The sequence below is a fragment of the Sipha flava genome, unplaced genomic scaffold, assembly GCF_003268045.1.
Source record: "Sipha flava isolate LNK unplaced genomic scaffold, YSA_version1 171_pilon_pilon, whole genome shotgun sequence".
NCBI classification, from domain to species: domain Eukaryota; kingdom Metazoa; phylum Arthropoda; class Insecta; order Hemiptera; family Aphididae; genus Sipha; species Sipha flava.
The window spans coordinates 606,700-620,952 of NW_020271925.1; the positions used below are offsets into that span (position 1 = coordinate 606,700).

A 14,253-nucleotide genomic window follows, 5' to 3' on the forward strand; every position below is an offset into this window, starting at 1 on the left:
ATAATATTGTACCGCAAGCATTTGAGCGTTTTTTTTTTTTTTAAATTGTTTATGTTTTGTCAAACGTACTTGATGGGCGCGTCGCAGTTGGGTTCCTTGCAGTGGAAATGGTCAGAATCATAAACGACACAGCCCGAGCCGCCCGTGCACGTGTTCGGTTTGAACCGGGTCAGGTATCTGGGCCACATCTCCACGTCATCGGGTGACCCGGCGTCCGGGGCCGCGGACGAGTTGTCCGTGAAGAACCCTTGGCCGCCGCTGCTCGTTTTAGACACGGCCCGCGGCGTGGTGGACACCGGCGACATGGGGCCGCCGGCGTCGCTGGAGCTGTTGCTGTAGCTGGCCGCGTCGCCGGCCTGCGCGGCCAATGCGGACAGCGAGGCCAGTGAGTTGGCTTGCTGGTGCAGGAACTGCAGCGAGCCACTCGGTGATATCGACAACTCGTTCATCTGCGAATCCGCCGCGGCGTGAGCTTGTCTCGCGTCCCACGGTATCCATTCGTCGTCACTTACCTGGTCGCCCGGGTTCATGCCCCCGCCCCCGCCACCCCCACCGCTGCCCGCGGTACCGGTCATGTTCATCACGGCCTGTTGGGCCAGTTTGAATTTCCTGTACGCTATCTCGCTGTCCTTGCGCTCGTGCTTCCGCTTATGGCTCAACAGTTGCCCGCTGGAATGCAGCACGTAGTTGCAACCGTCCCTCACGCAGTGGATGTGATTGCACACCTGCGAGAACCGGCAGTTGGAGAAGCCGCACGGGTCCGGTTTCATGAACTTTTTGAACCCGTCCCTGGCCAACTGTTCGTCCTTGATGTGATAGGTTTTGTGTTTTTCTGCGTTCGGCACGGGGGAAAAAACGAAAAAAAAAAAACGGTTAATTTATCAATATTACGAAAATTCCCGAGCGACTACTGAAATGCGCGCGCGATTTAAACGCATCTTCATCGAGACTCACCCATGTCGGCTTTGTTCTTGAACGTGAACTGGCAGTGATCGCGTCTGCAATGGAAATGAGTGGTCCGTTGTCCGTAGAATCCGCAGTACGGCGTCCGGCATTCCTCGGTGGCTCGGAGTCGCTGGAACCCTTCTTGTATAATAGCCGAGTCCTTTCGATGGTAGTTCGCGTGCATTTGCACGTCCGACGTACTGATGTACACCTTATCGCACGTGCCCTGCAACATGTACGTGTGTTATGCGTGAACAATCGGATGGCGATGACAACAGTTTTAAGGGGAAAAAAGATACCAGTCGATAACAGTTACTTTTCAGGACAAGCTAAAAACTTAATAAAGTAAAATATTTTAGATTTTTTCCAGATCCGTTTTCAATTTTCTTCGAATTTAATTTTTATAGATTTTTTTAGAATATTTAAAAATAGTTAAAACTACGTTTTACCGTAAGTTGCGAAAGTCATCACAAAACAAATAAGAATGACTTGTGCCCCTTTACCTGAAAACCATCCTATTTTACGTGTTTGCATCATCATTGTCGCTGCACTACGCGTCGCAACAATTGGTAAATAATTATACACGACTGGTAAATAAAGACCTCACCTGTATGCAATGATAATGAGTTTGCTTGCGGTTGTGACTGCAGCCCTGATACCTATCGGAACAGTCGTCGCTGGGCGAGTATCTCATGAAACCGTGTTGTAAGCTTTCGTCCCTCTTTTTGTGCCACTTGAAGTGTCTAATCATTTCTTCTTTCTTCACGAAAACTCTCGAGTTGCAGTCGAGACAATGGAAGTGTTCTCTGAAACGTTATTACAAACGGAACGGTTACAATGATGACGATGATGATAATAATAATATATCACGCGTTTACGCGACGTCGTTTAATGCGATAATCATCAATCTGTCAAAACCGAATAGTTTATTATTATGACGTACCTGTAGTTCAGATCTCGACATCGGGCCGACCCGCATTCTTGACAGCTACTGAACCTCCTCACATAACGCGAATAATCGCTACTGGTCGGGGTCGAACTTCCGCCCCCCGTTGACGCTCCCTGCAGTACCATAGTCACGTTGTTAAGGGCCGAAACGATCGACGATGGGGTGGCCGCCTGAGGTTCGGATCTGGTCGTGGTCAGTGCCAACGGACTCAAGGATCGTATAGATATTCCGTTATCTGCGAAAAACAAAAATATAAAATGAATCCGTGAAACATAAAATAGTACATAACACTCCAATACATAATATATTACGTTATATGTGTTAAGAACACGCACGACTTATAAGTCATCTTTGGGACGGGTGTCGAGTTACTCGTTCGGTTCTCAGCGAGGCCATGAGAAAAACGAGCAATTTTTATCAAATCCTCCTTATAAAGAATCCGTATATTGCGAAAACAAAACAATAACGACAATACGAGAAGCCACCGGATAGGGTTAAATCATTGTGTTCCCGGTAACCTGAGCTGTCCGTGTCACCTTATTTTACCCCATAAAAAAAAAAAAAAAATAGCGTGTCCCTTTCTTTGTATACGTACGCGCGTGTAGTACGAAAATATAATAACAGTACATAATATAAAGTTGCAGAATGATTTTTTTTTTTTTGTGTAAAAAAAAGATATATACATAAGGTGGCAGACACGTAACCCGATGCTGGGCGAAAGGGGTGACACACGCAAGGAAAGACCGGACTGTTTTCCCATAATTACGTAGACTCTTGCAGTGGTCCAGGTGCGTGTAGAAACGAAATAATAAATCCTCTGCGAGACCAACCCTTTCGACGAAAAAAAAGGTCACCGTCTTTTTGTGAAAAAAAAATAAATAAAAAATAAATAAACGTAAAGAAAAAAAGAGCGAATAATACAATGAAACATGTGATGTTTAAAAAGGGAAATTTATCAAAAAGGGAATCATATACATTGTGTTATATTTTTAAAGGAGTTTACTGTCGGTTTCGTAAGATTATTATTTTTATTTTTTACCATTACATGACATTTTTTTCTCTTTTCGAATTCCCAGGAACGCGAAGTTTTAATATATTCATCGAACAATAATTCAGAACAACACCCAGTCATCACTAATCCAATAGTTATTATTATTATTTTTTTTTTTAATGCACGCCACCTCTGAGTATTCACGAATCTTGGAATCACAATACATTGTGTAAGTAATAGTAATAATAATAATAATTATTATAATAATTATAATACGTCGATTTAAAACAATGATCATTCGAAATAAAAAGTAATTAAGAATAGTATTTGATTTTTCTGCTTTATTCCTGCGGCCCGTGGAACGTATTAAGAGTGACGTCAAGGAAATCACGTGGGACAAAACACACTCAACTAGACCAAACCCAAAGACTAAACGTGTACAAAATATAATATAAAAGCGTTATTATGTTCTATGGCAGTTGCAAGTCATTCATTATGTCTTGAGCTCCGCCCTTGACACGGATAGTTTTATAAGTAAGAAAGAGGAATAAACGGCAATAGTAATAATAATAATAATAATAATAATATTATTATTATTATTATTATTATTATAATATTATCTAGTCTTGTGTGTTTAACCATTTTTAAAAGATTCTGTTTGAAGATTCTAGTGGATAATACAAAATAAAAAAATTAAAAAAAAAAACAAGGAAAGATAAACAAAGTTAGCTTTACGGCCAGTATATTTCGGCCGATATATGGGAGTCCAAGGATTTTACGCTACCCAATATCGAGATAAAGTTCTTTTTTATGCGAACTCATGCCCCGTGTATTAATGAAGAATTGTAATTTATATAAAAATACTGTTTCGCACAACGAAATATTTCGTTATCGTTATGTCGCAATGTCTCCGATTGAAAGTTTACAATTCTCCACCCCTCCTGGATTTTTTTGTTTTGTTTTGCCATTGTCATATTGTGTGCGAAATTGAAAACTTATCAGATTAGGTATAAACATGTTTAGGTGGCCATCGTATCTGGAAGAAATAGGGACACAACACAAATTAAAAAAAAAAAAGAAACGAAAGAATATCATAATGAACATAGTTTTATTGTTCTAATGAAAACTATTGATCTCTGAGTAAACCAGGTATTTTTTTTTATTATTATTTTTATTTTTTTTTTTTTTATTACATTATCGAACTTTAAACTTTTTAGCCATTGTTCGAGTACCCATTGTACGACTGCAAAAAAAAAAAAGTTTAAACGCACAGGCCTCGTAGACATTTCATAAAAACTCAATCACCATGGTAACCGATTATTGTTGATATTATTGGAAATTCTTTTTTCTTATTCTTTTTTTTTTATGCCTCCTCTTTTCCCGACTTCTGAACATTTCCTGCTCTTGTCTCACCACGTCGACTTTAAAATTGATTATTCAGCAAATTCGTCTTTCCACCTATAAGCTGATTCAATACAAATCGGTTTAGTTTTGCGTTTCTCTTTCTTCGTCTCTTTCTCTTCATGTTCTTCTCACTTACTCGCCGTTTCTTAGTGTGCGCGCACCATATAAAAAAAAAATAAAAAAATAAAAAAATAAAACAAAACAAACGCCGCCACCATTTTTGCGAAAATCCCGGGCGGTTATCAAAAACCCATCACATCCGGTGCGCAGGGTGTACTATAGGGGTTCTGTCGCACAAGTGTCACACAGCCGCGGCGGCAGTGGCTACCGTAATACATTATTATAACAAGTGAAACACGATATCATGCACGCGGTCGAACTTTATCTTCTGTAGCCTATAGTATACATTATACAATCTGGGGTACGCGCACGCTTTGATTTTGTCGGATGGTTTCTTTTTTAGCTTACTATTGTAAACATCCAGCCACGGATTTAACACCCCTACATTTTTCCACTTCCTCCCGCACACCACTACAAATATATCTCGTATACTCGCACGCATTCATATACGTATATATATGTACATTTTATGTGTACGTCCTACCGAATTTCTCGCGTATCATTTTTCCCGTGGATGCAGTGAAAATTACCTCGGGCACAAATCCATTTAGTATCGGTGTCACCTGCGATACACACACATGCGCACGCACACACGCCCGCGCGCACATAAAAAATACATATTTCGTCCCATAATTCATCGGATACGCGTTTTGAAAGGGATGGTTTAACAAAAAAAAAAAAAAAAATAAAAATAAAAATGCCATTTTTACTACCGTGTGTATACGGATTTCACGGGTTAAACACCGTGTTTTTTTCCCCACCAACGTCCTTTTTACAGAAAATTTAAAAATGATGATGAAAAGACACGATAATGGTATTTGAATTGTACGCGCAACGTGTCTTAAAGACGTATGAGGTCATGACGAAGCATAAACCGAAACGCTTATAGAGGTGTGGGCACGACTCCTCCGTATAGAACTACTGCGGGATTTAGTGGCGATAGAGTGTGCGTAAGAGAGTGAGAGAGTGAGAGAGAGAGAGTGAGTGGGAAAGAAAGACCGAAAAAAAAGAAATAAAAGAAATCGTTTTATTTTATTTTATTATTATTATTATTTTTTCTGTATAATATTTTTCTATCGGTATTATACAAATACACGCGGCATTGTACAACCCGTTAAAAAAAGAACATGTGGGTAAAATGAATTTTAACAGAAAATATCCATGTATGCGGCCACCGCCACTGGAGGTATTTGTTCGTGTCTTCGCAGTGAAATCTTTGATATTTTTTCATCGTGATTAATGGGCAGACTCGTTCCGTTATCTATTCAATGCCAGAAACAACAAGGAAAAACGTTTTACTTCATTTTTTTATTCCTTTCGCTTTTTGACTTTTCAGCCCTCTATCCGCGTTTTCGCCTTAATGACAACTGTGCGAGTACAAGTCTTTTATTTTTACTTTCCGCGCAGTCTGCACGTATTTCCAAAACCGTTGTAATTCGTGTTATTATTTGATATTTTATTTTTTTTATTTTTTTTTTTTCGTCTTTTTTTCCCCGCACGCGAAATGATCGAATTACGGAATCTATTCGCGGTGATACGGATCTCTTTCTCTTCCGTTTACGTCGGTTTTTCTCGCGTGCGGTTTTATTTCATCCGACTCGCGTCACGGTCTATAGGCCGTGCGATTAAGCAAAAACGCTAAGAACGGAAGGCAGACGGACAGACGGCGGTCGGATGGGGTGAGTGGGCGAAATATAATAAACCAACCGTAGCAGCGGAGAATACTATAATATTATATTATTGTGCAATACGATCGTTGTCGCATGATCCGGATCCGAACTATAGTTTTACGTGTACCGCGACTATTGTATAATAAATATGTAAATAATATATTATTTCATTTCGCAACGTTTTTATTATTATAATTTTTTTTTTTTACCTCGTGAAATTGCAAAAATATGTAAACAGACGCGTATTATATGTCGAAACGATTTAGAAACGTTGCCAAGGAGCGACGGAGAAGTTTTCGTTTTACAATAAATTTGACGTATGCGTGTCGGTAGCATATGCGCGTGTATGCGATAGATAACATCGTTTCGATATTATTATTTTGTTATTACGGGTTGCAGCGCGGTGTTATGTTTGCTAATATTTCGAGCTGCATTAATTCGATGATAATTTCAAGAACATGTTATGAACGTATCCCGGCCAAAGCGTTCGAGTTTTATAGAACAACACATTTGGTTTATTTCATGGGTCGCACACTTTAATCTACGCACATCTACGGTTTTTATTTTCATTTGTATTAACACGTAATTTTTTTCGTATACATAAACTCTTAGGTGTACCCTGTGGTGACGACGATGAGGCCAGTGTGAACACACATTAGTTACGTTTATTACGAGTTATTTATCGGACAGCGTTCATCGGGGGAGAAAAAAATACGTTTTCAAAAAGCAAGTGGCAAATCATTATCGTCATTAGTGTCCGTCCCGTCGTAATAATTACCGTCGGCATCGTAATGTACACGCCGTTCGTGTTTCATTCGACGGTTCGTCGTGTTTCTCTACTCGAATATTTTATCGAGTGCACAGGGGGTACACATTGCGGGCGCGTGTTGCTGCGTAGGATTGTTGTTTTTAAAACGAAATGCGCAGTCGGGAGAGCGCGTCCAACAACGACGGCTCGGACGAGACAAATGCAACAACGCTTTTATCACCTGGTCCCGCGGAGGCCGTCTTATTATCATACATGTATTACCAAAATACTCGTATATCATATGTGTGCGTCGTGTAGAACGAACGGTCGTTGTTTATCGCGTGTCATTATATTACGATTTTTATTATTTTTTTTTCTTCTCCGTTTACACGGTTCCGTGACGCGCACTCGATCGTCACCGGAAGGATTTCACATAAAACGCACCGGAGTTCGCACCGCGGCCGAAACCGAACGTTTTGACGTGCGCGCGCGTTCGCTTGTATTATACTCGTATTCCTGCGCGCATGGGTTGCCCCCGTTGCGGAAATAATTCACTACCCCTTGGTGACGGCGCGCGAAATTTTTAATCCCGTATCCGATTTCTGTTTACGTAACGGAGTCGCCATTTTGTATTGTAACAATTTTTTAATTTCTTTCAACGCGCGTACACACACGAACACACGCGCAACACCGCACCTACCCGCGTGTAAAACTACGAACAGTTGACACGACAAAACGGTCGACCTTAATCCTTTCCTCGGAAAAAAAAATAAAACCGCTCGTACGCAGGTATAAAACGAACGTGTACGCGCAAGGGTCTACAAGGCTGACGCGCGCAAGGGAAACACGAGGGACCGGTTTTCCATTTTTTTTTTTTGTTCTTTTCGACCTTTTTATAAAAAACCTACCCTCCGATAATATGGTTAAATAATATAAAAATCACTCGTCATAACGTTCGTTCGTAGTAACCCTTTTTTCTCGTTTTCTGCTAGATACGCGCACATATGCGGGGCGAAAAACGAAACGCATGTGTACCGGAATACAATATTTCTGAAGGGGTTGCAAATGCACCTGGACTCTATATACACACAAACACACACACACACGTATTCAGACTTACGTATTTTTTTTTTTTTTTTGTACGTGCAAGTGAAGAGTTGGAGAGCTTTTACCGTCCCGTAATCACACGTGCACTCAAAGTAGCTACTCCCACGCACGAGGGACATGGATAATGTACGTCCAGGGATGGCGAGTATCTCTTATCGTTGCACCGACATATATACATATACAAGTGTGTGATGAACTCGAATTGTATTTCGATCATAATTGTATTCTTTCAAACCGTTTGCTCGTCGAATCGAAAACGGATTAGTGATCACTGGGTCACGGGAAACTGCTCGGAAGCCCACCCCTTGGCTTTGGCTCCAACCGCCGCACGTGTTTCCAATGGAGGTTTTTCGCGTGACACATCATCAGCACGGTATTCTACGACCGCGGTACGATTTTCGTACCGTCGGCTTCGATTCGAATCGCGCGACGAACTACGTTTCCGTTTCGAGTCGGTCAGGGAATCTTAATTTCAAATAGCGAAATCGATTTCGCTATGAAACGGTATACGTACCGCAGTACCGTATATAGTGATAACGATAAAATGTGATCGCGCTGGCGGTGGGCGGGCAGAGAATTCGGAATTTTAGCACGTAGGGATTATTATTATTATGGAATCGAGTAATAATATGCGAGTGTTATTGTACTACGTATGGTGCCCGAAACAAAGAAATCCGCGAACAATTACAAGTTTGTGTATTCAACACATATTATACGCACGCACACATATATGTATACATTACGTTATATTTATAAATTATTTTTCGATTTCGTCCAAACCGAAAGCAACACGCACGCGTACGACGATATATAAATATTATATTACGCGCGATGTTCGATTCAACTCACATACGACCGGCCGCCGCCGAATTCTCCCGGCTATATGCTCGCGAGTAGTCGACGCCGACCGCGGTAATTTTATTCGCTGTAGTCATTATACTCGCCCCCCCCCCCCCAATTATCGGGACCCATCGTTCTCGGGTGACAGGACATGCAAAGAGGAAGGCCGCAGAGGGTAAATGTGTCGTACTCCGGAGGAGGTGTGCGCGCGGTTGTAAAATAAAGAATATGTAAAAAAAAATAAAAAAAAATTTAATAAAAAGTAAAACAGAAAAATTAAAAACGACGATAGAACGAATTAAGTGCGAAAACTAGTAGCAGCAGCAGCGTTATTTCGCTTGCAAACGTTTTCTGCGACTACCGTCGTCATAAATTATTGATGAGCGGGTAATAAACGACGACAACGACGATATTCTCGCGGAAAAATAACAATAATGCATGAGGTTCGTACACCATGAACGTGTAATGGAAATTTAGAATATAAATCAGTCTCCACCACTGCTTCGCGGGTACATGTGTACGATAAGTACGCGTGTATACATTATTGTTACATGTACGTGTACGCGCGCGCGCGGAATTCGGAATCGGGTGAAATAAACAAAAAAGAAAAAAAGAAATAAATTAAAATTATAAATCCACGCGGTAACTGTTTTTATTATATTAGTTTTGCGCGCGTCCCGCCGTCGGTGCCTGCCTACGTTATTATATTGTACGCATTCCGTTTGTTTTCGAATAATAATAATAATAATAATATAAATATATAATAAAAAACCAAAACTCACCAAATACATAGAAATGAAAAAATATAATTATAAGAGCAATTTCAACCCCCGGTTACAAGCAGTGCCTCGACGACGACGTAAATTCGTTTACGGGAAACGGATGTGTCAAAAGTGATAATTTGCATTTTGGATACATATGTACGCACGTTTATGTATACGATATTATGCGCTTTGACTTTATAAAATGTACACACGTATATATATATATATATATATATATTTATATAATACATGTGTAAACTGGAAATGTACTTCGACGTGTAAATAATCGAAATATGACATTTTACGTTTTACATAATTTTGCATAAGTAATTCCAAAACTTCTCGCGTATGTATACACATATATTATACACACACACGTACACATATCATACGTGTGCACATAACTCGTATACGTAATAATAATATACACTTTAACAAGAATGTCGTAAAAAAAAAAAAAATGGAATAAACGGAATAAACGAAAAAACGACGATGAAGGGATTTTCCGTAAAACGCTCTGCGTTGTGATTTCATTCCGCATGTACATATTGCGACGAAAAAAAAAATTAAGGCTTTCGCCTACCACCGTTGTTCTCGAATTTTCAAAGAAACATTTATACTTAGGTACTTACTGCGTTGTTATTATTTATTTTTCTTGGTCGCGGATTTCGAAGATCTCGATACAGGCATGCAAAAATATCAATAACGCATTATTGTTGTTATTATGACTGATTCGGATAAGAACATTGGGTAGGTAAAAAAAAAAAAAAATGGAGAAAAAAACAAACAACTCGCATAACCCAAGCCCCGAGAAATAATCATTATTCGGCACTCTTTATATATGTTACACGTAGTTGTATAGTGTATTAAAATTATATTTATATACTGTAAACTGACTGCATCAGCACCTTCTGTGTGTAATTGTTCATTACAATATTACAATAATTATGTTCGATCGGAACTGATCTCGGCGGAGTATTGTTCATTTGCTCGGCTCGACACCGCGTTCGCCAGCTGCTGGGGGTATGTTTTATTTTGGAAAATATTCACTCGTTCCCGCAGCTGCAGTGCCGCGTTTAATATGCTTAATGTACATCTCGTTCGCGCGTCATATAACGATTGGATAATAATGGATAACGAAGATCAATTTCGTATTGATTAACCGCGATATACCGGTTTTTTTTAATTAAAAATTTGTTTTTCTCTGTCAAAACGTCGAACACAAAAAAGAATCAGAGAAGGGAAAATATCATCATTATTAAAAGCGAACAAATGCGCGCGGGGCCATAGTCGAACCGAGTAATTTTAAAAGGATCATCCTTGAACCGCCCGCACAATATCATTGTTATATTAAATCGGTCCGCATGGATAATGTATGTATATAAAACACGGCAACGGGACATCAATTGAAAAATCATTACGTTTATTGAGCAACGTATTCTCTCTATACTCGTTTCCGGCAGGCACGTGTTAACTGTAGGCCTTTTCGTATAAGTGGCAAATATTTTTTAACACCAACGTGCGTTTGGTACACACATATACATGAACGCGGACCGGCGCGAGCGTACACATCCAGTGTAATATCATAATTTTCTCTTTTACGACCGAAACAAGATCGAAATCACCGGCGGTGGCCCAGGAACGGCTTTATCGGCGCGCGAGTTTTTTTTTTTTTTAATAGTATCTCATCGGTATATTTTTTTAATAGTATTTAATTAACAAGTGGCTGCGAACGGTCTTTTTGTGCTACCCACGCGCCGCCTCGGGTTTTACTTGAATTCCTTATGGGTGAAAGCCATTTACAGCACGCGGTGCGCGCATAAGTTATTTTATTTTTATTAGTAGGTACTAATACACCACATCCGTACTCTTATTTTGTTTTTATTTTACATACATCATATTATTAACTTAAGAGTAAAAAACGTATGTTTATCAAGAAACGAAAATCGTGTTTTGTAATTTACTTAACTATTTGACCATATATTGTTAACGGATCGAAGAAAAACGGTACAAATAATCGATATTACATTATATTACACTTATTTTAACTCAAACAATACACGTATAGCCGAATCCTATGAATAAGATTTTATTTCATTTCGACATATAGTATTTTTCTCATGTTTGTTAGATTTTTTTATACTGAAAATAAAACACTGATGTTAATTTGATTTTATAAAAATCTTACGTTATTCAAATATTTGGTTGCAATTTGGTAGAAAAAATAAATTATAATAATAATTATATTATTATATATAACCTAGTTTCACACAGGACTTACAGCCGAATCTAGTGTTATGGAGATATTTATTTTGATATTTTTTTTATAAAGCTTAAGAAATAACAATATTTTATTCATTATACAATTTTAAGTCTTCAAAATTAAAATTATAGACTAAGTAAAATAACAATTATAAAAATTAAAAAAAAATAAAAATTATATCCGAAAAGTTCGAAATATTTATAGGTACATAGAACACTAAAACAGTCAACATATTTTAAAAATGTGTGTTATATCTACGATATACTAAAAGAAATAATCGCTGAAAACTTTACGTTTCTTAGATTATTAAAAAGTTTTAAAATAATGCAATAAGTTTTCCTTGCCGATGGGAATTGCTGATGACTGGTCCTCGGCATTCCCACGAGATCACAGGTTTCTAAAATTTTCCAGAAAACTATTGGAAAATTCCCTCCTCAAAAAAAACCGCTTCGAAGTGCCATCTGCGTTAAATTTCCGACCAATAGTACCTCAACAAGACTAAATACTTGAAAACTAAAACTAAACTAAATCACTATCGTAAATTAAATATAAGATTTCAAAGATATTTTTTTCATTTCAAACATCTTTAATAAAATATTTATAACGTTGTACACGGTTATGTCATAATTTTCATTATTACCGACGAAAATATTTGTTACAAGTTCATTTTTCTGTTCTTACCAAATAAAAATGGAAGAGCGAATGAAATACTTAACAAAATTGATTAAATATTGCATTGCGTTTTTAAACGCGCACAATTAAGTAATTATTAAGCTTGTACAAATTTTTGGTGAGCCGTACGTACACCAACCCGTTCAAATATTATGGAACACTAAATGTATTAAAAAAAGAAAAAAAAAACTAAAATTAATAATAATGAAAGAAGTACGAGCATATCAATAAAACATGCCATATTATACGGAATAATGTTTCGATTTTATTAACCGCACGCGTTTGGCGTCATTCTGTCGAATACGTCAAATATTTACCGTATATTAATAACGAATTATACTTATATCAAATTATAATTATAATCATTATTATTATTATTATTATTATTTTAATGTCGAGTAAACGGTTTTTGTGTACACATGAAACTTTAATTAACAGTTTTAATTACATATGTGTTCTTTAATAGAATATACATAATATAATATTGTACAATATTTATACAATATAGATCAATTAGATTAAGAAAAAAAAAAAACAAAATCGCGTGAAAACAAATTTCCGAATATACAACAGCACACATTGGTGTGTGGTATACATTCGACAAAGGACCCGCACACACACGCGCATACGCATAAGCGCACTTGAAACGGTATCGTAAAATATACAAAAAAAAAAAAAAACAAAAAACCAAGGGCATTACCGACGAATTTATAAATACTTAATTACTAAAGGACAATAAAAAACAGACAAACGCTGTGTTTCCGATGTTATTACGGCAAACAATGATAATTAACATTATAACCCGGTCGGTGAACGAGGCAAATTAACACATGTCGGTTTTATATAAATATATACACACACACACTCACACACACATAAATATATATGTAAAATGAAAGAAAAAAAATTAATAATAATAACAGTCCAAAGACGAGTACTTGCGAATGGTATTATACGCGTACCGTATGCCTAAATAACATAATTACGTACGCATGACGTGGACAAAAAAACGGTAGTATAACGGCAGTGGTGCCGAAAAATGTGCACTAGAATATCGATGATTGTATCACGATAGGTTTGTATGGGGAGGATAAACGGCTTAAACGCGCGACCCATCGTTTAAATTATGATCAAATACAATCCTGTCCATTCCAACAGCAAAATAAGTAGTCTTTCTACAAACGCTTCCGCTCAAATCCATCCGACCACCGCAATCCTCTTGTTTTAAATCTAAACATTCTTAGGAGATCCCATGAAGGAACGTTCGAAACTCAAACGATGCCGGGACCTTGCAAACGATTAAGCATTGTCCGCTGTCATTTAAATAGTTCCATATTAGCGGACGGACTCAATCTTCAATCAAAACTACAATCCGACCACTACCCTCGCATCAATTATGGTCATTGTAAAAATATATTGTGTAAAATGCAAATCGACCAGTATGAATGCTTACGTACAATAATACGTTGTACCCGAAACCGACACTTATCCCGAGCAACACGGGTAGTATCGCATAATATTATATCGGGTACGCGTACGAATCCGGTAGTCGTCTATCTCGGCGCGTGCATTAATATTGTTTATTTGTTCACACAACCGTAAATTAAACCGGCCGGAAAAGAAAGTAGGAAATTAAAAATATTTATTAATATGTAATACACATTCCACAATAATCGGAAACGTTTTTTTCGGCGCGATGCCGCTAGTCAACATATTCGCAAACCAAAAAAAGGGGGGGGGGGGGTTCGACATTAGCGTAATATAATAACGATTATCGCGG

General features: G+C 38.1%; 1 protein-coding gene across 6 annotated transcripts in view; it reads right to left on the reverse strand.

The window, feature by feature from the left end:
* The window catches only part of LOC112680000, an 81,737-nt gene that overhangs the window by 14,043 nt on the left and 53,441 nt on the right, over positions 1 to 14,253 (reverse strand). For 5 of the 6 annotated variants that reach the window (XM_025549968.1, XM_025549963.1, XM_025549965.1 and 2 more), the window contains 4 exons: positions 1,889 to 2,129; positions 1,553 to 1,751; positions 955 to 1,171; positions 70 to 832 (listed from right to left, as the gene is read on the reverse strand). In XM_025549968.1, the coding sequence (XP_025405753.1) occupies positions 70 to 832; positions 955 to 1,171; positions 1,553 to 1,751; positions 1,889 to 2,129 (1,420 nt within the window). The remainder of the gene's footprint in view (positions 1 to 69; positions 833 to 954; positions 1,172 to 1,552; positions 1,752 to 1,888; positions 2,130 to 14,253) is intronic. The other variant, XM_025549966.1, reaches the window with a different exon arrangement.